Raw genomic sequence first — 25,231 nt, forward strand, 5'->3', positions numbered from 1 at the left:
AGGATGATGACTGATTAAGAAAGAAATTTTATTTTAGAACTCCGTTTCTCCATGGCAATATCTGGTTTTCAATAAACATGCAGTTGAACCCAGATAGGATCAGGAAGACATAATCAGGAAGATAGCATCAGGAATATCTGACTCGTCCATTCGTGTCAATTAAAAGACAGGATCAGGAAGGAAGTCACAACCGGGTTGAAACCGAGATAAGACTCATTGGATTGGAAGCTATGAGGAAAGGAAAATAAAAAATGCGACGAGAAGACAAACCATTCTTGAAAAGCAACAACCTCAATCATCCAAAGGACCCACTAGAAAAAACTCAGTTCTCCTTCCCACTATAATTTCTTTTAGCACCCATGGAATTGAGTAATTGAGAACTCTGATTTGATATGCGAAGGAATCACTGAAGTGACGGTGATATGACGAAGGGTAGGGCCTTACAGGTCAGAGAGGGGACTAGTGATAGCATTTCCATGGAATGTTGAGAACGTGAACGAGCGCTACGCACTACAAGGCACATGCAGCAACATATGATTATGAATCCATCTTGGTTAAAACTGTGGGATATCTTAGGTTCATAGAAAACTTTGTCCATGTTCTATGATAGTACATCTCTCTCTCTCTCTTCAGCCCAAATGACAGAAAATGGCTGTTTGCAGGTCATTTGACATAGCAAATAAAATTTGCATGAAATTGAAGTTGAATTACCTCACAAAATCTCCTGCTCTGATAGGCCGTTGTTCCCCAAGGAGGTTTCATCTTGCAGTAGTACTTCCTGTCTCTGCTTCTGGGAACTTGGTGACGGCTTCAATAGCTCGTCCTGTCATGATTTCCACTTCTGTAACTTTACCTGGACTCCATTAGGTAAATCGATTTCTATTTGTAAAAAAAATAAACAAAAGAAATAGGAGGGATGATATACAATCACAACATTGTGATATATATGCGGGTAATATACATCCTGACATTGGAAATTCCGCATCAGTTTACTGGTAGTAGAAGCATAATAATCCCATTTATGGTCCAAATCTATGTCACTGAGTAGAATTAAAAGTACTACACCTAATAAACTGATATATCCTCTTTGAAGACAAGCATAAAAGAATTAGAGGAAAAAAAAAATATATATATATATATATACTTTCAAGTAGCCAGATCCAGAGTGCCCCCCCCATATGGACCAAGCATTGCATTTTCATCCCCAAGTTTAAATATATTGAACGGACATCTCAAGTTTGACATCCAACAGCTTTGTGATCAGCCTGTCAAATGTTCTTCAAAAATTAAATAGACAAACCTATACAACCATAACAAAATTCACCAAGTTCCCATAAGATGATGCTATGAAAGACGGCCAGGTATAATAATGGCATCCCAAAATGCCAAAATATTAGGAAGCCTTCCTGCTCCAGCTAGCAACACGCCTGGGACTCCTTCGATTTGCCGAATCTGGTGAAGTAGGAGATTCTCTGTGACTGAATGATGAACTGCCTCGCAATCCACGATGAGCTTGCAGAATTCGAGAAGATCCCAAAACAGTTTCATTGCCTTTGCTGATTGCTTCAGCCTCCAAAATTTTGGCTTCATCCAGAAGCATAGATAGCTGCTTTCCAAAAAGTTGTAAAAGTCAGTAATAAGTCTTTAAATACCAAAAGAAACCAAAACTTAGTGTACACTTTTAATTACCCTTATTTCATTTTCCTTCACTCGATCCTGAAGCACACTAATAGCCGGACTTAAACTGCATTTATAATAGATCACAATGCATACATTTAAGTATAAATTCAGGTTCTAGCAGTGAATGAAATGGAAAATTGAGAATTTGTCCTAACCAGTACTCAATCAACTTGCACATAGAAGCCTGGTATGTCGATGTGTGATGGATAAAAGCAAGTGGGTGTACCTTTCCATCCCTTCAAAAGAAAATAAGAAAAAAATCACAAATAATAAAACAAATTGAAAATATTACATGATGAAACATTCAAAGACAATTTGTGTTTGTAAAGCTCGGTCATAAATTACCCTACCGCATGTTTAGTGAAACGGTTTGATTGTAGGCAGCTCGCTCCTCCTCAAACAATACATGCTGCATCTCTGAATATGGTGTCAATGGACAGTCAAGTTTTAGCAGGGATCTAGTGGGCAATACTTGAAGAGGAATTTCCTTCCTGATATACTCCGCACCACTGACCACCAGGAAAAGTCGTTAAAAGAAAAAAGAATTGTAAGGAACTAGACATGAAATTCTTTAAATAATCTAAAAAAGTTAAAAAAGACAGAGAGTTGAAGAGGGAGTGAGAGAGAGAGAGGTGGAGACGAGCAAGAGTAAAAAAGTGATCTGCATTGGGGGACGTGCATCTATTTATAATAAGAGTTGGGTACAATTACAAATAATGCCCTTTCTTAAGTGTAAACCCTAATCTTTCTATATCTCCTATTCTAAGTGTCCTCTTTACATGAAACTTGGTCCATAGACATAGTTGGATATACAAAACAAGATAACATCAACACATATAAATAAAGATGAGGTAAATGACCAAAATACCCTTGTACTTGCTTTTCAACACTCCCCCTCAAATAGTCCCAGCATGCTGCTAAATTTCAGAAATTCACATTTTCCCAGTGATTTAGTTAAGATATCATCGAGTTGATCACCGGATCGAACATAAGGAGTGGTTGTCTCTTTTTTCATTACTGCATGCTGGATAAAATGACAATTTCCCTCTATATGCTTCGTCCTCTCATGAAAGACCGGATTGCTTGCAATGAAGATTATTGTCTGGTTATCACAATACATAGTCATAGGATCCTTTTGATAGAAGCCTAAATCCTAGATAACAGATTTTACCCACATTAGCTCACTGACGGTGTGGGCTATTGTTCTATATTCAGTTTTTGTACTGGATCGAGCAACAACATTCTGCTTTTTACTCTTCCAACTAACTAAATTTCCTACCAGAAATACACAGTATCCAGTAGTTGATTTTCTATCAAGTTTGGAACCTACATAGTCAACATCAAAGAAAACCTCAATCCTCAAGTGATTATTAGGTTTAAAAAGGAAACCTTTTCTCAGTGCTCTTTTCAGATATCTTAAGATTCTTTGTGCGGCCTCTAGGTGAATCTTACGTGGATGCTCCATGAATTGACTCACTACACTGACTGCAAATGAGATATCTGGTCTAGTAACTGTAGCATAAATGAGTTTGCCTACTAGTCTCTGATACATTGATTTATCTTTCAATTCTGGACGTTGATCATCATGCAGATCAGTCATATCTCTGATACATTGTTTTATCTTTCAATTTTGAACTTTGATCATCATGAAGATCAAGTCCTACTTCCATAAGTGCATCAATTGGTTTGGCACCCAGAAGTCCATACTCTTGAAGCATATCAATGGCATATTTCCTTTGAGTCAAAGTCGTTCCCTCCTTGCTTCTTGAAACTTCAATACCCAAGAAATATTTTAGTTGACCCAGACCTTTAGTCTGAAAATGGTTCGCCAAATGGGATTTAACTTTTTCAATCCACTCATAAGATAATAATTCCAAATGATCTGCCACTCCCTGACAGGATGATATCATCTACTTACACCCATAAGATAATAATTCCAAATGATCGTTTCATAATAAATAATGAGTGATCACAGTGGCTTCTACAAAATCTCATGGATATAACTACTTGACTAAATTTCTCAAACCATGCTCGCAGACTGTTTTAAGCCATAAAGGGTCTTCTTGAGTCAACATACCTTATGTGTCTCCCTTTAAGTATTATACCCTGAAGGTTGCTCCATATAGACTTCCTCCTCAAGATCACCATATAAGAAGACATTTTTAATATCTAGTTGAAACAAAGACCAGCTTTGATGGACTGCAACAGAAATGAGCATGCGAACAAAAGACAAACCGGCAATCGGAGAAAAAATCTCAAAAACATCCACACCAAAGGTTAGAGTATATCCTTTGGCAACAAGACGAGCCTTATATCGTTCAACAGATCCATCAGAGTTATATTTAATAGTATAGACCCACCGACAGCCAACCACAACAGCACCTTGAGGTAAATCAAATAAATCCCAAATCCATCTATCAATTAGTGCTTCCATCTCAATATCCATGGCTTTCTTCCAATTAGGAGTCAACAAAGCATCCTGCACTGAAGAAAGAATAGTGCAAATGGAGATGGATAGAGTAAACTTATGACAATTATCAAACAAGGAATCAAAAGAGACAAAGTGAGATAAAGGGTGGTGCGTACCTCTGCGAACACCTTTCTGAAGAGCGATAGAAAAGTAGAGATCACTTACCTCAGGATCAGGAGACGATGAAGAATCATGGTTTGGTGGGAGTGGGAGGTTTGGAGCAGGATGAGATGGTTGTTGTCAATGCTGATATATCTGCAGTGGTTTCTCAGTAGGAGCATCACGTGAAGTCGGAACACATTCATCAACTAGAATAGGAATAATAGGACTAGGTACAGAAGTCACAGGAGGAACTGACTCAAACCTGGAAGATTCAAAAAATAAAACATCCTTGAACAAAGTAACATCTGCAGATACAAATGTTTTCCTCATAGATGGATAGTAACACTTGTATCCTTTTTGTGTCAGAGAATATCCAAGAAATATGCATTTAACAAAACGAGGAGACAATTTGTCCTTGGAAAGATCAAAGATATGTGCAAAACACACACCCTGTTAAGAAAAAGTCCCACATGGATTAGTGAGATAAAAAATATTGAGTTTATTAGTAGGTAGAAGGGGTTTCCTAAGTGGCTTTTCATTTTTGGGATGGACCTTGGACCCAATTTAACATGGTATCAGAGCAAGTACTCGTATGTGGGCATTCCATCCAAATTATCCGCGTGCCTACGCGTGAGGGCCTCCACCCAAATTATCACTTGCCTACACGTGAGGGGGAGTGCTAAGGAATAGTCCCACATGGATTAGTGAGATCAAAGACCTTGAGTTTATTAGTTAGCAGAAGAGGTTTCCTAAGTGGCTAATCATTTTGGGATGGGCCTTGGACCCAATTTAACACACCAAACACATTAAGGGGTCTAACCCTATGCGTACTAATCCTTAGCATAAGAAACCGACATATTCTGGAGAATACTTTTCACTATAGCTTTTTAAGTAAAAGCTATGATGTTTATCTCCAATTAAATCGACGATATTGTTTAATACCAGATTTTCATCACTATGTCATCCATGTGGATAGCCTAGAATTGGACATACCTGAGTTTGTCCTGTTTTGAGTACAATTTTACTCGTAGGACTGTTAAGTCCTTTTTGACTCATAAATTGTGTTTTTTGGTACATTTTGTTCCAAATGTATGGGATTTGACCTCATAACAGGTCGTAACCATGGGGTGTATACTTCTAACTAAACACTTAAGCACACTGACAGGCTCTAAAAGTATGCTAGTGTACTGGCTCTAAACCCTAGGCTCTGATACCACTTTTGTCGACACATTTTAAATGGGAATCTTGCCATCAAGAGCAGAAGACGGTATTTTATTTATCAAAAAAACAAGTTGTAAAAACAACATCACCCCAATATGGCTTAGGTACATTCATATGAATTAACACAGTGCAAACTACCTCAAGTAAGTGACGATTCTAGCTTTCAGCAATTCCATTCTGTTGTGGAGTGAACACACAACAAGTCTGATGAATAATTCCTTGAGACTGACAAAAATAGTCAAATTTATGGTTCATAAATTCAAGGTCATTGTCTATATGCAAGATATCGATAGAGGTCGCAAACCGATTCTTTATTTCATTATAAAATAGTTGAAATACATCAAAGGCTTCAAATTTTTCTTGCATGAGAAAAATCCAAGTACATTGACTAAAATCATCAATAAACGAAATAAAATACTTATAAACAAACTGACTAGTCATAGCACAAGGACCCAGACATCTGAGTGGACAAGCTCAAATAGTTTACTTGTCTTATGAAATGAAACAAGAAAGGAACTCCAGTGATGTTTGCCCAATTGACATGATTTGCATTGAAAAGAAATACAAAAAGGAAAGTCTAAAACAACTTGAATCAATTTAGAAGGAGATGGATGATCGAGTCTGAGATGCCACTTAAAAGGTGAATCAGCTGCGTGTAGTGCATGCAAAGTACTATCTGGGTTGTGGTTGTTTAGATAGTATAGTTCCCCTCTCTCACGAGCAGAACCAATCATCTTCCTCATCACGAGATCTTGAAAGACACAATGAATAGGATAAAAGGTTAGAAAGCAAGTCATGGACTTAACCACCTGACTGAAGGACAACAAATTTAAAGAAAATTTTGGAACTAACAGTGTAGGTTGATAGGAAGAGCAAGAGTAACATTTCCCACTACTTGTACTGGTGAAATGACCCATCAGCAAGGTTAACATGCTTAACGAGAACAAACTCTTTTAAGTCAGAAAATAGTGAGGACATACTTGACATATGTTTCGTGATGCCGGAATCAAGGACCCAAGATGGGGAATGAGACACTGAGAATGCAGACATACATGTGGGAGGAGTCGTATGTGCCAAGGATGCAGAAGTAGTAAATAGTTGTGTCATACGTTGGGAGATTTGTTGTTGCTATTGTGAGATTTGTTGTTGTTGTTGGATATTTTTTTGTAATTCATCTGGAGCACTTGGTGGGTTTGGTGTTGTAGTTTCAGACCATGGGGTTGAACTCTAGTATGAAATAGTGTTTGCCCACGCAGGCTTCCCAAACTTTATCCCACATCTATATGAGTAATAATTTGTTCATCCACAATGAACGCACTTGCGCTTAGATTTACCATCTCCTCGGCCTCGTCCTCTGTCTAAGTTATCTCTGCCTCTGCCAATCTATGTGCGTCCTCTAGACGTCTCAGTAGAACCAGATGTTGTAGTTGATGTATTAAGGGCAATAGTTTCACCCACTTTGGTATCTTTTTTAACTTTAGGCACAACTGTCTTTTCAACTCTTTGTACTTTATTGAAGGTAGTAGAGAGGTTAGGCCAGAATTTGTGCCTTTATACTGTCAAATTCAGCATCAAACCATCTATAAATTTTGCCAAAGGGAGTTGACTTTGTTGTTTTTGGAGTTCCCGTTCATCCATAGTAAATGGATGAAAGACATTGATCTCCTGCTCAGAAAAGAACTATAATATTCTTTCACAGTTCTATAATTCATAAACCCTGGAAAAATTGCTCCCTTGTCCATAAGGAGCTTCCAAAGATGGCCACATGGCTTTGGCAGTTTCAAAATTCATAACTTGGCTCCTGATAATAGATTTCATGTTGTTGACAATCCAAGTCATCACTTGACTATCTTCAGCCTCCCAATCATCATCTTGACGAACAAGGGGTCATCTCTAATAAATTTTAACTTCTTCCTATCCTTTAAGTATATTCTAACAGATCTAGACCAAATAAGGTAATTATCACCATTCAACTTTTTAGAGGTGATAGTAATAATATTTTTACCATCAAAATTATATGACTCTTTAGATGGAGTGTAAACTTCACTAGAATCAGCCATATTAGATATATATATATATATATATATATATATATATATATATATATATATATATATATATATATATATATATAAGAATACCAAATAGATCAAATTAAACTTCCAAAAAGTTCCAAAACAAGCAGCTTAAGTGGGCCCCACCAAGTAAAATTATGTTTAGGGCAGATAGATGATGTGTGCAGGTCAAGAGATCCAAAAATCCAACACATGGATAAAATTCCAGAAGATACAGTGCACAAAGAGCATCACTAGGGCTGACGTTAGCAGATGCCAAAGATGATGTCAGCACTGACAGGTCTGGAAGTTGGTGCACATCTCGAAATCAACATAAAAAACCTCTTTTGAGCAGTTTAAAACATCAGAATCTGTTCTTAGAACAGTAGACCTAGTAACCCTAGGGTTATGGCAGAGAGAAAAGGAGAAAAAATTGGATTTTACTGACCAGTAGCTGAAAAACTGGATACAAATCCTTCCTTTATGTAGACATCTGCTTCAAAAGGATGAAAAATTTGACAAAAAAAAGTCTTCCTAGATGCAATCCACAACTCTTATACCATGAAAAAGTTAAAAAGAGAGAAAGTTGAAGAGAGAGTGATAGGGAGAGAAGGTGGAGACGAGAAAGTGAAAAAGTGATCTGCATTGGGAGATGTGCACATCCCCAACCTCTATTTATAATAAGAGTTGGGTACAATTACAAAAATGCCCTTACTTAAGTGTAAACCCTAATCTCTCTATATCTCCTATTCTATTATATGAAACTTAGTCCATAGACATAGTTGGACATACAGAACAAGATTACATCAAGATATATAAATAAATAAAACATATCAAGATTACATCAACACTTGACAGACAACTAAGCCAAGGCGGGCATTTCACTCCAACACCTTGTTGTGGAGGAAAGCCCTCCGACCTAGGTTTGTTTGTACTTACTCTTCTCTTTTAATCTATTTACATACTTCTTCCAAAAAAAAATGACATCCCCCTCAGAAACTCTTGGACTCGTGGATTTAAAATAAGTAGACGCGAGTAACATCTAGCAAGTACTTGTTTTGCCCTTCAGCAGTCCCAATTGTCGTGAGTTATAAACACATGAAGACTGATGAACTAATCCTTTGGAATGAAAGGATACTTAGAAAAGTTTGCAAACTTTTCAAGTAGATGAATGAAAGGATCAAATTTGAGTTTTTTTTAATTATAAAAGGATTTGAGTACATTAAAAACTTCGTATTTGTCTTCAACAAATAGACCCAAGTGACCCTACCACAATCAAAGAGTGAAAGAAAGTACTTATAACGAAAAGAAGTTGATACCTAACATGGGCCCATACATGAGAACCGATGAAAACCCAAATGGAATTGTACTCCAATTATTGCAACAAGAAGTATGACATTGTGGAACTCATAGGTGGAAAGAGTTAGTGGAGCTTAATTAGAAAAGGATGGTCAAGTCAGATGTGCCACTGATATGGGGATATAGACGATTTCATCGCCTTGGAACCTCAATCAATAAAATCGTCCAGATTACAGAGACCTTTCCATTCATATCCCCTAACAATCATTTTCTTTGTCTAAAGGTCCTGAAATACACACTAAGTTGGAAAAAAGTAACTGAACAAATCAAGTTCTTTGTAATCTCATTCCTAGATAAATGACTGATAATCACATGGAAGGAGTGACATGAACCACCCCCGCCACATAAAGAATTCAGACCCATCAGTTAATGTAATAGAACTAAGGGAAGTAGACTAATTGATAGAAGAAAAGTGGAGAGACTTGTCCAAAAGGCAGGTGCCCCCAAATCAACAACCCACTTATTATTGGGGAAAACAAGAAAAAGACTCATATTCCAATGAGCCAAAGTAGCATTGGCAGAGAAAGAGGGTGTAAACTGCATTATAGAAAGGCGTTGGATACAATCTTTGCATCAATTTGTGAATTTCATCTTTAATACCAGGTGTTACATCAAGCTCAACCACAATGCAAAAGCACTATCACTTTCCGGTATTGCTTGATTCACCCATGTTGGTTCTATCAAGAGGCTGGCCAATACAACCTAAAAGACTAGTTGGTTAAGTGCGGGTAGACGGAACCACTCTGACACCCACCCCGCCCATTCTCTACCGCCTCTCACGGGATTCGAACGCGGGATGTGGTGTGCCCCAGAACTCCCGATGTCAAGAGGTTGGCCAATACAACCTAAACGACTAGTTGTTTAAGTGTGGAAAGTCAACCTAATCAAGAGAGGTGGACCAGAACCACCTCTGACACCCACCCCGCCCCTTACCGGTCCCCATGGAATTCGAAGGCGGGACGTGCTGAACCAGGCTCTGATACCATGTCAATGTTTGTTTCCGACAACGAACTAACCAACGGAACTCTAGTCTTCACGGAGACGGAATGCGTCGGACAGGCTGACGGCACAACGAGCTCACAACTCCTACGGTGGTGGACGGAACCACCACTATCTCACGGGACTAACGGAACAGTCCAAACGACCAAACGAGAGAGAGCGTTGAGCTCTCTGGTTTCTCGGCGAAAACAACGAACACGAGAGTGGATGGAACCACTCTGACAGGTTCCCCAAACTTATCCCAGCATTAGTCAGAAAATATACTAGAGCAACCATAATGCAGTCCTTTTTCACCTACCCCATGACTGCTGTCTCCCCCATCTCAACCTCCACCTCTCTAACCACCACCATGCCCGTGTATGGAATTAGAATTCAAAGTAGAAACATCTATCTTGTTGCTAGATATACCACAAGAACGACTGCAAATTCAGCTTGCAAGCACTCGAGCACAAGTATCCTCAAAAGAACGCTCCTCTCTACTAGCCAACAATTGTGCTCAAATGGACTCATATTCAGACTCTATGGCATGAAGATAACTTGCTAGCTTCTTGCCTATGTCAACGAGTCTCTCTCATCTCCACAATAAATGATGATTACACTCTCCATCAAACCAGTAAACTAAGTTATAAACTTATCTCCTCTTTGCATTGAAAACAATTTAGAATATAAATCATATGTTTGAAAGACATTTGTATTGGGAAAACCTCTTCCATAGAATTTCCCACATAATATTTGCAGTACCAGAGAACATGACTAGACTTCTTATAGACAACTCCATGCTATAGCCACAACATAACAAGAATATTCTCTGATTCCAACTCGTCGGGAGAAGAGATGGAGGCAGGTCATTGATAAAGTGATAATCATTTTTAGCCTTCAAGAAAATCTCTACACCTCAAGCTCAAAAGAAGTATATATTTCCGTTAAGCTTAACAGTAGTAATCTGACACTTGCCCCATCTTTCTCTACTTTTCCACAATTTATGGAAGGAGATACAACCTCCCTAGAGCTAGAATCGGCTGTAATTCCAGACACATCAGTCCAGCATAAAGAACTTAGATTCCCACCAAAATAGACTTAAAATTCAACAAAAATCAGCACTTGGACCCAATTGTCACTCTAGGCAGGTATGTTGGTCAGCAACAATTACAAAGAACAGCACTTTAATAACAGACACAGCAGTAAAAGTCCAGCAATCAGCACCCAAAGCAGCACTTAAACACCTTTAGAAACTGATTTATTGTCCAAAACCAGAAAATTGCACCAAAAAGTCAGTGACCAGTATAGTCAGCAACGATGGATTCAGAAGGCAGGAATGAGCTGCACACAAATTCAACCAAATAGAGAGCACAGTAGCATCATATTTGTACTAGATATCCACTTGACACCATCAACTATAGGATGTGGATGAGAAAGAAGAAAAATAACTTTAAAGCCCTCTCAGACTAAAAAGATTGAATTTCCCACAAATACAATCTACACAGGATGTTAATAATAATAATAATAATAATAATAATAATAATAATAATCAGAAAGACCTTCATAAAATCACTTGTCCTTCTTTGGTACCAAGTAAAATTCGAAAAATAGCTAAATTTGAGAAGAAAAAATTGAATAGAAAGAGAGTACTAGAGATGAGAGAGACTTGCTGCAGAAGGGAGAAAGTTAGAGATCAGTCTTGACACTCTTCTCCCCTTACAATCTTTACTTTAAGAAAAAATAAGTACAAGGACACTGCCCCTCTCAAAAATATATATAAACTTATTCTGAATAGATAAAGACAAAGTAACAATAAAAAAAAATAAGTTACGAGAAATGTGAGAAGGACTGTTAATGCTTATTATACCCTTGAGGGCAAACAACCAAAATACCCCTGAACTACATTTCTTGACAAAAGCTGTGCTCAAGCTGCCGAGGGGTTCTAGACATTCAAAAAATGACTATGTGATGATAGGGCAGAAGAAACCTTGAGGATATAACTTCGATCCATTTAATAACATAAATTTGCACTTGAAACATAAATTAGGGTAAGTGAAAACCCAAAAAGAGTATGTTGGACTAGTCTGGCCTAGCGAACCCATTCATTGAACTAGCTCACCCAGCCTGGTCTAGCGGTTTTCAGTAGAATGTGGCTTTTCACAATATAAGAATAGGCAAGTACTACAGCTTCAGTTCACCCAGATTGAACTGGCCAGTGCAACCTGATTCTTATAGAACTGGAACTAACTCATAAACTATAGAAGAGCATAATATGCAACTTTCTAGGAAAGAAAAAAGTCACTAAAAAGGAAGAAATAGTAACAACACCACATAGTTTAGGTATATATTTCTTGTAATGTACCTCATGTCCAAGTTAGAGCGATGCATGGCTTCCTGCATACTTGCACTCATATCCATAGAGTCCATGGTGTCAGCCGAATTGTCATGATGATACATCAAGGCCAAGACAGCAGAGTCTCCTTCCCTTTTCTCACTCCCTATAGAGTTTGCGTCCGCATGAGCAAAAAATTCCTCTAATTCAGTCTAAAGCAAGAAAACAGTCAGAAATTTATCTATAAATACATATGCTGTGTGATATAAAAAAAAATATTCAGATTGATGACACTAAAATAAATGCCACAAGCTTTTTTCTAAAAACCATGCTCAGATATGTCACGGTAGATTAGGCTATTTGGCAATTACCAGATACCTAAATCTGAGAAGTGACATCTTCAGTTAACTATTATGGCTACCAATGGTTACCAATCTGAGTGATCACTGGAAAAGTAGCCTGTTCAGGTTTAAATGGTTAAATTGGGTTTATCCGGTGTGAAATTGAAAAAGAGTGAACTTTAAGGTTTTGGAGAAGGAGAGAGAGAGAGAGAGAGAGAAAAGAGAAAGAAATCAGAGTTCTGGAATGTTTCAGTGTGAGGATCGAGTTTGACCCCCAGGCCTTTTATAGAATCCTGAAAAATAATTACAAAAATGCCCCTAATCACTTAAAAGCACTTAAACCCTTATATGTCCTTATATACTTATTCAAATTACATGAAACTTGAACTAGAGCTAAAACTAAACACATAGAATAGGATAGTGTAGCAGCTGGACTTTGTAAGAAGTGTAAAATGACGAAATTGCCCTTCAGTAGATTTTCAAACACCCCCCCCTCAAGCTAGACCATATATATCCATAAGGCCCAACTTGTTGTAAACCACACTGAATTTGCATTTGCCTAGTGCTTTAGTAAACATGTCGCCAATCTGATCACCAGACCGCACGTAGGGGGTGATGATTATAGCAGCTTGATTGTCTCATTACATAATCATTGGCCCTTCCTTTTGTAGTTTCAATTTTCTAATCACAAACCTTACCCACATTAGCTCACTGACTGTATGAGTCATGGCTCTATACTCAGCTTCAACACCGGAACAAGCAACAACATTTTATTTCTTACTTTTCCAACTAATGATATTAACTCCCAGGAAGACGTAGTATCTAGTAGTAAATTTTCGATCAAGTTTAGATCCAACATAGTCAACATCTGAGAAGGCCTCTATCTTCATGTAATTTTTTTTGAAAAGGGCCTCTATCTTCATGTAACTGTGAGGTTTAAAGAATAGTCCCTTTCCAGTTGCCCCTTTTAGATATCTCAAGATCCGTTGGGCAGCTTCCAGTTGAATCTTGCGAGGACACTCCATGAACTGACTAACAAAACTCACAACAAAAGATATGTCAGGACGGGTGCCAATAGCATATACGAGTTTTTCAACCAGTCATCGATACATTGTTTTATCTTGGAGTTCATCACTTTGTTCATCATGAAGGTTTCCAACCTCCATAGGAGTCTCCACCAACTTAGCACCAATAGTCCATACTCAGGTAACATGTCAATGACATATGTCCTCTGAGTCGGTCCCAAACCCGCCTTGTTTCGAGCTACTTCAATGCCAAGAAAGTATTTTAGAGAGCCCAAGTCTTTTAGTCTAAAAGTGTTGTGCCATATGGGCTTTTGTCTTTTCAATGTCTTGGTCATCACTACCAAATAAAATGTGTCGCCCACATATACCAGTATCACAAAAATGCCAGACGACCTCTTCATAACAAATAGTGAATGGTCACAATGGTTCCTAACAAAGCCAATTGACATGACCACTTGACTAAACTTCTCAACCATGCCTGAGGGCTTTGTTTGAGACTGAATATAGTTTTCTTCAATCGGCATACCTTATCATTCTCTCCCTAAGCAACATAACCAGGAGGTTGCTCTATATATAACCATGTCGAGTGAGGGGTGGGAGGCCGGATCCAACCCATAAGATGACGATAAGCTAAGGAGACCGAGAAACACCCGCTATCATTAGATAGCCAGATCATCTGTTCAACCACCTGGGGGAAAATCTTAACCCAACCAAGACTGTCAATCAAGCCACAAACAAAATTGATGGCATCTTAGACTTGGTCATCCATATCCAGCAAAACTGATTCAAGTAGTCCAGATCTTCCTTCTAGTATTAATTTTCAATGCGAGTCATGTCAGCTGGGCAAGCATCACCAGAGCTCTTTTTCTAATTCATCTCATAAGACAAGTAATATTTTTGAGCTTGTCAACTCAAATGTTTGGGGTTCTTGTCCTGTGACTAGTCAGTTTGGTCATAGGTATTTTATTTCCTTTATTGATGATTTCAGTAGATGTACTTGGATTTATCTCATGCGAGAAAAATCTAAACCTTTTGATGTATTTTAACTATTTTATAATGAAATAAAGAATCAATTTGCAACTTTTATCCATATCTTGCATACAGACAACAATCTTGAGTTTATGAATCGTAAATTTGGCTCTTTCTGTCAATCACAAGGAATCATTTATTAGACTTCCCGTGTGTTCACTCCACAACAAAATGAGTTGCTAAGCACAAGAATCGTCATTTACTTGAGGTAGCTTGCACTATGTTGATTCACATGAATGTGCCTAAGACTTTTTGGGGTGATGTTGTTCTTACTGCAAGCTTTCTGATAAATAGAATGTCGTCTTATGCTCTTGATGGCAAGATTCCTATTCAAATTGCTTTACCTACTGCACCTTTATTTCCAGTGTCACCTCGAGTCTTTGGGTGTGTATGTTTTGCACATGTATTTGATCAGTCAATGGATAAATTGTCTCAATGGTCTATCAAGTGTGTATTTTTGGAATATTCTCGAACACAAAAAGGGTACAAATGTTATTGTCCATCAATGAGAAAAACATGTTGAATTTATGGAAAAGAGAAAACTTCATTGACTTTTTTTTAATCAGAGTACATGAACCCCCTACTTATAATAGAGGAAAGTAGTAGAGTCCAATTACAATTAAACTACCCTTGTCCCAATTACACCCAAACTCTAACACTTATAACTCAACATAAATAGAAGACTAACATACTAAAACACATTTAAATTGAAACTTTTCTGTGAGACCTCCTTCCATAATAATTGTGGCTCTGTAAGACTTCTTATTGTGAGAGTCATGTAAGACTCTTCCATATTTGCTCTTCAACAAAACATTTGTATCTATTGATGGTACCTTCTTTGAGGATGTTTTGTTTTTTAAATCTTCTAAATCTGAGTCGGTTCCACCTGAACCCTCTGTACCTAGTCCAATTATTTATCTTCCAGTTGATGAATGTGCTCCAGCCTCATGAGATGCTCATACTAAAAAACCACTACAAGTATAACAACGCCAACAACAACCATCTCGTTCTTATCCAGATCCCCTCCTCACATTCGACTATGATTTTAATCATCTCCTAATCCTGAGGTAAGCGATGTGTACCTTCCTATAGCTCTTCGGAAAGGTGTTTTTAAGGTACCTGCCATCCTTTATCTCATTTTGTCTGGTTTGATCGTAAGTTTGTTCGCATCCATTTGCACTATTCTTTCTTCAGTGCAGGAAGACTTGTTGCAAACTCATTGGAAGAATGTCATAGATTTAGAGATGAAAGCATTAACTGATAGAGGGACTTAGGAGTTACGTGACTTGCCCCCAGGTGCTACGATAGTTGGGTGTCGATGGGTCTATACTATTAAATATAAGTCGGATAGATCAGTTGAACGGTATAAGACTCGTCTTGTTGCCAAAGGGTATACACACACATTTGGGGTGGATGTTTTTTAAACTTTTTCTCCGGTTGCTCACTTGTCCTTTGTTCATACTTATTTATGTTGCAGTCCATCAAAGTTGGTCTCTTTTTCAACTAGATATTAAAAATGTCTTCTCATATGGTGTCTTGAGGAAGAAGTCTATATGGAGCAACCTCCACGGTATATTGCTCAGGGGAAGACACATAAGGTATGTCGACTCAAGAAGGCTCTTTATGGCTTAAAACAGAGTCCCCGATCTTGGTTTGAAAATTTTAGTCAAGTTGTTATATCCATGGGGTTTCGTAGAAGCCATTGTGATGTGATCACTCATTATTTATTCTGAAGCGACCATTTGGAAATATTATCTTACGGGTATATGTAGATGATATCATCCTATGTGGGAGTGATAGATCAGGTATTGAAATAGTTAAATCCCATTTGGCGAATATCTTTCAGACTAAGGATCTGGGTCAGTTGAAATATTTTCTATGTATTGAGGTAGCGAGAAGCAAGGAAGGAACAACATTGACTCAAAGGTAGGGGTGGCATCGAGTTGAGCCAAGCTAGAACCCGCATAAGTTCGAGCTTGGTTTGATCTGAATACTTCGAACTCGAGCTTGAGCTCAGCCTCGAGCCTAAAATTGGAATCGAGCTTGAACCTAAAAAATTTCACTGAGTTTGAGCTTAAGCTCAAGTCGAGTTTGTGCTCCAACCTACATTTAAAACTAAAAAAAAAAAATTATAAAAATAAATAAAGAGAATATTGTGATGAACGTAGTACCATTGAACTGCAAGCTATCATAGAGGAGTCCAAGAATTTCCAATGAAGCATACTAATGTATAATAACCAGCTTAATAGACCAAAAAGAAAGAGCAAATACCTCCATCAATAGTATTTATTCCATTGACAAACAACAACATTAGATGCTAAAGGACCCAAAAAAGTTGAACGATTCATCGTCTTTGAGGTTTGAGGTAAATAAGAGCAATTATCAACAACTAAAGAAAGAATTGACGAGAACAATTAGAGTAAAGGGTATTTTCATTAAAAAATCTATGCTATTGAGTCGGCTCACGAGCTAACAAGCCGAGCTTGGAAAATCTCGAGTTTGGCTTGTTATACTTAACGAGCCTTATTTCAAGTTTGAGCTCAAGCTGAGCTCAAGTAAAAACTGAACTAAGCGAGCTCGAAAGGTTTGCGAGCCGGTTTGGCTTGGTGCCACCCCTACTCAGAGGAAATATGTTACTAAGATGCTTCAAGAATATGTTCTAGGGGTTAAACCTGCGGATACACCTATGGAGGTAGGACTTGATCTTTATGATGATCAAAGTCCCAAACTGAAAGATAAAACAATGTATCAAAGGCTACTAGGAAAACTCATCTATGCTACAGTTACTAGACCAGATATTTCATTTGTAGTGAGTGTGGTGAGCCAGTTCATGGAGCATCCACGTAAGATTCAGCTAGAGGTTGCACAAAGAATCTTGAGATATCTAAAGAGAACACCAGGGAAAGGTCTCCTTTCCAAACCTAATAATCACTTGAGGATTGAGGCTTTCTATGATGCTGACTATGCAGGCTCCAAGCTTGATAAAAAAATCAACCACTGGATACTGTGTATTTCTGAGAGAAAATCTAGTCAGCTGGAAAAGTAAAAAGCAGAATGTTGTTGCTCAATCCAGTGCAGAAGTTGAATATAGAGCAATAGCCAACACAGTCAATGAACTAATGTGGATAAAATCTGTTGTCCAGGAATTTGGCCTTAATCAGAAGGATCCTATGACTATGTATTGTGATAACCAGGCAGCAAGTAAACAATTCACCATATTCTATTTTGGTATAGTGAATTCCTTGACCTCTCCATTATGAAAGAGACTTGGGATGAGATACCCTCTTTCACGTCCTCTAGGATGTTTTTCTCTAAAACAATGGTCCTCTCTTCAACATGGCTGGCTCAAGCTAAATTTTGATCACATTAATCCTATGCCCACTAGTGGTGGCAACTGTATCCATTGGGTATATTTCGCTCCCTTCGAGCACTATGATTCCCTTAAAATAGAGTTCTAAGCACTTCTCACTAGACTTCGTATCTATGCAGCTCTTCTAAGCACATGGATGTCCTCCAAGAAACCGCCCCCTTGACGTCTCCTATCATTCTATGGCATCTTGGATTCGTGTAGACATCTCACCGTATCTTCAACCCTCATCCCCCGTAGTGGGAAACTTATCGCTGACTCTTTAGATCAGGTGGTGTTGCCCAACAACACTTTGTTATGGGGGATGTCTTTCCCCTAGGTGGACAATCTATTCACAATGGCTGTCTTTTATTTTTTTCTTTTCTTGAAAGTAATCAAGCATTATACTTTCATATCGTATTCTTTCTCTCTCTTCATGAAACCTTACCTTCTCACTGTTATAACTAGCAAACCTTACTATGTTCTTTCCTCAAATACTTAAAAACTACCTATTTGATGGAAAAAACTATTATGTGAGCTCAGTTATTTTTACTATTAAAAAAAAAAGACAACAAAAAAAAGGAAACTATTAAATTTTTTTTAAATGTAAATTGCTCAGCCAATGGGCTGGCTAATGTTTTGGCTAATGAGGGAGGTGATCACCAATCTCTCATTGTTATGATCAACTCCCTCTAGCTTCCTGTTGCTCCTTGAGCTTTCGCCGAGCTTAACGAATTTGCCTTTTTAAAAAAAAAAAACAAAAAAGAAGAAGAAGAAGTAACTTATGGCTGTGAACCAAAGATGCCAAACTTTGCAGAAAAGGTTCCTTATAGCTGATGTAGGGGCTCAAGCATTCTTAAGTACCAAAGAGGTATGCATTTTGCAAGTAATCTACAACCAAAGATGCACAAACTCTGCCTCAAATCACCATGCTTATTTGATTAAGAGTTTCCTATAAAGAGTTTCAATGCCCTCGAAGCTTTTGTGATGAGGGTCACATCTATTTTTCCCAAAAGCGTCATTCATTGCATGAACATTTCTTTAGCTCCCAACTCCATAAACAAAGTTTTGTTTTGTGAGTGGATGTGTCCAAATTTTTCCAGTGTTGTTGTTACGGGCAAGAATCAAAAAGATAGATTTAACCCTAACCTTAACAGATCCTGCAGCTGCTCTGGAATCACCTGTGTCCTGCTCAATCCCTTCACTATATGCAGACCCAGATGTTGATGGCACATTCTCAGAACAGTTGGTGAAAGGGGTCATAACAGGTCTTGGTGCAGGCCTCTGCTTCCCGTCCACAGATTGGAATGCAGTAACCTGGATTCTTCCAACCTGAGTAGTAAAGAGGTGTGGAATTATATAGATGGAAAACATTCTCACAAGGATTAAATCTGTAGCTCAAGGTTAATAAAGTCAATTAAGTCAATTCAACCTTCTGAACCACATCCCAGTTCAGGAAGCAAAACAAACCAAAGAAATTATGCTAGCTATAACTATGCCATGGCAGAGGTAAAGGATCTCAATTGTGGACAAACCTTGTAAGCATCTTCACTAAAACAAGAAAATATCAGCCCAATGAACCCAGAATCGAGAAGTTGATACATTGCCTGAGTCCGGACATCTGTAAATAGTAAATCAGAGGGATGATTCCCACTTTAGATAGTTAGATAGGATCAATCAGTAAATAGCCAAGATTCAATCAATAAAGAAACAAATAGATACCAAGTGCCAAACTAGGATGTCGATTTTGAACCTTTACATAAAATATAAAATTCAGGAAGGAATTAACGAGAAAAATATGCTGGAAATTGTGTAATACATCATTTCTTACCAACATGAGATGGAAGGACAGTAATGTGGGGATGTGAATGGTACCATCCAATTACCCTAGTTGTTCTTCCTGTTGTCTGTGTCATTCTGTGTTACAGAATCAAGTGTAACATCGAAATAGCAACTGAACACAAGCACACACACAAATACATTAAAACAAAGCCCAGTTAGAGGAACCCCACATATACACAATCCGCATTAAAACATTGACCAATTAGATGCAGCCTGCTAACCAACCCCCCCCCCCCCCCCCCCCCCCCCCACAACAACAAAACAAAAAAAATAAAAAAAGTAAAACCATTCACACATGTCATATACCAGCCATTATAAAGGATATGGTTGTCAAACACCTAGCCAATAGGACTTCCTAGGAGGAGGTCACCCATCCTAATTCTACTCTCACCCAAGCTCACTTAACTTCAGAGTTCTGAGTCAGACGCCTAGCCAATACAACTCAACAGAAAGCAGAGACTCTAACAAGAGTGGACGGAACACTCTGATACCCACCATTCCCGGGTTCTGACCGCTGCACTCCGAGATTCAAACACAGAACGTGGACACCTAGCTCTAATACCATGTCAAGAGGATTTTCGAAGAGATTTTCTTTCCCAATTGAATGTCACCCAGAGAGCAAAGAACTTAGGGAACATATTGTCCCGTAAGTGATGGCAAATGTAAATTTACAATAATACCCCTATTCCTATTTTACATATATGTTAACAATGGTGACACATACAACACTAGTAATTAGAAGATACAAGTGTGATATTAAGATAAATAAGAACAAAAAGAATATTAATTTGAGGGATATTTCAGCCAGAGCTGATGCAGCAGCCAATTGCTCAGGATTAGTCTCGACGCGGTCCTTCCTACGATCAGATCGTGTCTGAGGCGAGGCACCCCATATCAATGCAACAGCACCCCCATTGCCTAAATACTGAAAATTCCAAACATCAGAACGAACACATGAAATCACTCTTTTGATTATATTTTCAACCTCAGATTACAAAAATAATAACAACAATAAAAAAACTAGAAAATTAAGAGAAACACATACAAAAACTAATTGGGTTAAAGTTGAATTAGTTCTTTATTACTTAATATCCAACTGAAAAAGGGCTAATTTTACTTTTTTTAATATTTTCTTTTATTTTTTCTTTCAATTCAATAGCATCCCAGGCCTACATACCCAATGATGCACAGTTGAAAAGGGGTTAATTGACAATAGCCAATGATATAGCAAAAACTGCTTACATTTTAATTTCATGAAAAAACACTCGTATACCTATATCTCACCGTGGGTCCTACATCTGAGACCCACTGTCCCAGGCCCACAGTAGGCAGGGGGTAGGGAAGCCCCCCCTGCTGCCTGCCTGACAGGCATAGGGAAAACTCCTGAGGCCTACCTATTACAAACCCGGTAATTAGGCCTCCCTGCTGCCCATCCCAAACCCAACATGGTCCCACCCCTAGGAGAACATACACACAAAAGCAACATAGAACATACACAGGCCACTACACTGAAATATAATACCACGTGAACTTTAAGTCATGGTACATCCCAAAATGACAAGCCAAAATTGGGAGGACACTTCTCAACAAATATGATCGAGATCTTTCCACAGGACTGTTCTCCGATAAAAAATCTTATTCTCAAACAACAAGCCTGAGAAGTGGAGTAGAGACCAACGACAGAATGGTTAGGCCTTTTACCAACCAACAACAAAATTTGGGGAAACTAACCAACCAAAGTAGATTTCCCATTGCACAGGAAAAGCAAAAAAGGGCCCAAAAAATCATCAAAATGATATTAATAAGACAGACCTAGTCCTCTAAAGGGTAATCAAGATTTCATAAATCAATATCAGAGCCACCCTCATTACCTCTCAAACATAAAATTGTTCCATCTCCTCAACCCCAATAAGAGGATACATCAATGCAATAGCTCATAGAGACAGAAAATATGTTTTCTGATAGCTCAAACAACTTAAACATACAAATTACGTTCAACTGATACAACTGAACCTCATGTTCATCCTTATAACGTGAACTCAAAACCCTCATGCTCAGAAAGAAGGCAAAAGTTAGTAAAAGAAAGCCCAGACTGAAAAAGCTAAAGCCAAACAAAGTTCAAGAAAAATGCAAACATTTTAGCATTAAATAAGACCCTCACAAGAAAGATTGCAAGACATGCAAAAAAAAAAAAGTTAGTATCAAAACCAAAGAAAGTTTCTCATTCTTTCAGTTCATTTTAAAAGAAAATACCTCACTAAACCACACGTATCACATAAAATCCAATAAACCTGTCAAAATCTAAATACTATTTCCTACATTGTACCAACCCAATCACAAGATAAAATACCCAAAAGAGACTAAACCAAAAACGGACAGCTCATAATATCTAACATAACAATTTAGAAAAAATACCATTAACATAAGAACTGAAACTCTTCCTACTCCAACTGGCAACAATAGTTGCCCCTATAAAAAGAAAATAAGTCATTGATACTCAAATAGGAGAATGCTCTTAAAAAGCAACTTCCCAAAACTCTGCTCTTATTCCACTGTCAGGCTACAGAATGCTGAACCAAAATTTGCAGAAGTCATAAAAACTAAAGAAGATGAAGAAATCCAAAAACCATTTGCACATGGAGAGGGGATATCCCAAGTCAAAAGGAAGTTTAACCATCATAAACCCCCTCCAGTCCAGAAGAAACATAACCTTCACAACTCAAACAAAGAATACTCACAGGAACCTATGAGAACCTTTCTTCAACAAAGATTTTAACCTCTCCATTTTTATTTTTATTTTGGAAAGCCAACTCTCCAATAACCTTCTAGAATTTCACAAACTGAAAAGAAAACATGTGAAAAATTAAAGGAAGCAAACAAAAAAACAGGTCTGATTGAAAAAACACACATCAACTGCTCATCTGCACAAGCAGGGCCATATTGCAATCTGACTAAATAGCAGAAAAAAATTCCTCAAACAACCCACATAACTGATCTCGAGCTTCATTCAAGTGAAAAATTGTCAGATCACAACCAAAAACTGACAAAGAACTGAAATAGATTCATACATTTATAACCAAAATCACAAAGAACTGAAATATATGTAAATTAATAACCCCCATCACAAAAGATTCAATTAAAAAGTACTGTGGTACCCTGTATAAATTTTTTGATAACAAAAACACTCAGTTCCTCAAGCAATATAAACTCACCACTTCAGCAATAAAAATTTATATATTCTTGAGACGTCCAAATTCACAAAACATACGATTTAGAACCTAAGAAAGGGAAACTAATGAGAAAGAGAGAGAGCGAGAGAGGTGATTAAATATCAGTAATAAATCTAGTAAATGGAAGTGGAACTTTTTAAAAGGTCACCAAGGGAGGAACCGCAGCCTTTACAGAGAAACACAATTCAAAGTTGCAAAACAGCCGCATATATTCGTGCAAATAACAGCTTCTCTTGAATGCCAGAGACCCCGTTGAAATACAATTGGAAATTCTCAGTCTCACACTGAAAGCATAAAAGCATAAAAACAATAAATGTTTCACTAAGCTACAAATATCTCTCCGAACAACTCACTTTACCTCAATAAGCCCAGTAGTACCCCAACAATCACAGCCACCAATCAACTGTGAGAAAGACTGCAACTGCGCTAGCAACATATACAAAATCCCCAACTCAGGGTATGACTAATTCCCAAAACACTCTTACTAAACAGAACACTGAAAATTCAGTAAGTCTAATAGGTGTACATGTATTTCTCGGGCATGTAGACGAATAACATCCCAGAATTCAATTAAGGGACGTTAAGATTCCCATTCCAGAAACCTTCCCGAACAAGATGAACACCAAAGACAATCAGCTCCATATAATTCCAAACGATCGGCAATTAGCATTGACAATAACATGAGAAATAACAGTATTCAGCAAAACCACTTATCGATGAAAAAAATGAGAAAAACTGAAATTAAAAATATCGAACAATTGGAATCACCTGAATGTCACCAAGCAAAAGACCCATAATCTCTTCAGTCTCCGTCGTCAATGAATGGTTGAGACAAGTGAGCCAAACATCCTCCGACATTTTGACACTCGTTAAGGACATCTTCTCTTCTGAATTTACCGGAGGGCGAATCCTTTACGATCACAAAAAACCAGTCCCGGAGAATGAGAGAAAGGAGCCGTTCCCAGATGATCTCGAGGACTTCTCTTCAAAATTTACCGATGATGCTTTTCTTTCATTCTTCAACAGATGATTGTGCACGGAAGGACGCCTACAGTCCTACTATTGGTAAGCGCCGTTTCGACACTAGCATTCCGCATCTGTCACTGCAAAATGCAAATGCAGAAATTACCAGGATCACCCAACGTTTAGTTTTCCTGCCTAATACGACAGGCATGCTCGTGCCAATTCCGACTGGCCATGATTAAACCGGCGGCTCTCCCGGTTCAACAATCTAATATATAATATCGAGAGATATAGACCGTAAATGTTCGATCAGGATCTTGGTCTCACAATTCATAGCTGGTTGGGATATTATTAAAAACCTAGAGATCGACTCCATTGGATTCAACCCCAGCCGGACCCTGGTCGGAGTCTAATATATTAAAAAAAAAAATCGACCATTTGATTCTTACTTTTCAATTATCTAACCATGAAAAAATCAGTCTGAATTAGACCGATATTCTCACTCCTTTTCAGTTTTCACTGCAGAATACAAGGAAATATTGGTGACGAATTAGGGAAATGGAGAAGGGGAGAGAGAGACCCTTTACGATCAGGGCTACAGGGATCGCGAAGCCAAGGGGCAGGCCCAGGTAAGACCCTTCTTTAGTCCTGGGTCTTGTTCTCCGTTTTTGATAGTCATGCATGGAGAGTATGGGAATGGGTTGGGTTTCTTATGCGTGGTGTAACGTCCTACTTTTGCGTTTTACAGGAGAAGACGGGGCAAACGATGGAGGCGATGAAGGAGAAGGCGGAGGCAGCCAACAACAACGCCTCCGAGACTGCCCAATCTGCTCAAGTGAAGGCTTCTGAGACTGCCCAAGCTGCGAAAGAGAAGATGGGGGCCGCCAAAGACAGGAGCTGTGAGACTGCGGAGGCTGGCAAGGAGGAAACTGTGAGCATCCTTCAGCAGGTATGAACATATCTCTTCTCCGGTTGTATGATCCATCTGTTGCGGTTCAGTTCTGACCAGGTATTCGATCTCCGATCCCTTGTGGGCTCTCATGCTGACAGGAGAGCAGGTGAAGCACATGGCTCAAGCGGCTGTCGATGCCATGAAGCATACCTTGGGCATGGGAGAGAACAAGAACAACACTACCACCAACAACAATGAAAAATGAAGAAAGAGAAATAAGTGAAAGATTTCCCTCGAAAAAAATATCTAATTAGAAGAAAAGGGGAGTGAGATGAGACGCAAACAATCTTGAATTGAGATGATGAAA

The 25,231-nt window shown here is 38.3% G+C and overlaps 1 protein-coding gene across 3 annotated transcripts; it reads right to left on the reverse strand.

Moving 5' to 3' along the window:
* Nucleotides 1–1,091: 1,091 nt before the first annotated feature.
* LOC137949683 (uncharacterized) lies at nt 1,092–24,097 on the reverse strand. Of its 3 annotated transcripts, XM_068795816.1 has the most exons (11): nt 23,778–24,097; nt 23,368–23,430; nt 20,578–20,704; nt 19,769–19,855; nt 19,473–19,558; nt 19,087–19,269; nt 12,227–12,408; nt 2,031–2,189; nt 1,836–1,916; nt 1,690–1,744; nt 1,092–1,606 (listed from the first exon to the last, which is right to left on the reverse strand). In XM_068795816.1, the coding sequence occupies exons 1-11, from the start codon at nt 23,886–23,888 to the stop codon at nt 1,394–1,396; spliced, it is 1,347 nt and encodes a 448-aa protein (XP_068651917.1). In that variant the 5' UTR covers nt 23,889–24,097; the 3' UTR covers nt 1,092–1,393. The 3 variants fall into 3 exon arrangements, with proteins under 3 accessions (XP_068651917.1, XP_068651919.1, XP_068651918.1); XM_068795818.1 differs by lacking the exon at nt 23,368–23,430; XM_068795817.1 differs by lacking the exon at nt 1,690–1,744.
* Nucleotides 24,098–25,231: the final 1,134 nt, after the last annotated feature.

Source organism: Aristolochia californica, unplaced genomic scaffold, assembly GCF_029961685.1.
Source record: "Aristolochia californica isolate CCGP_79_NKW_82.1479 unplaced genomic scaffold, dmAriCali1.0.hap1 SCAF_14, whole genome shotgun sequence".
Classification (NCBI taxonomy): domain Eukaryota; kingdom Viridiplantae; phylum Streptophyta; class Magnoliopsida; order Piperales; family Aristolochiaceae; genus Aristolochia; species Aristolochia californica.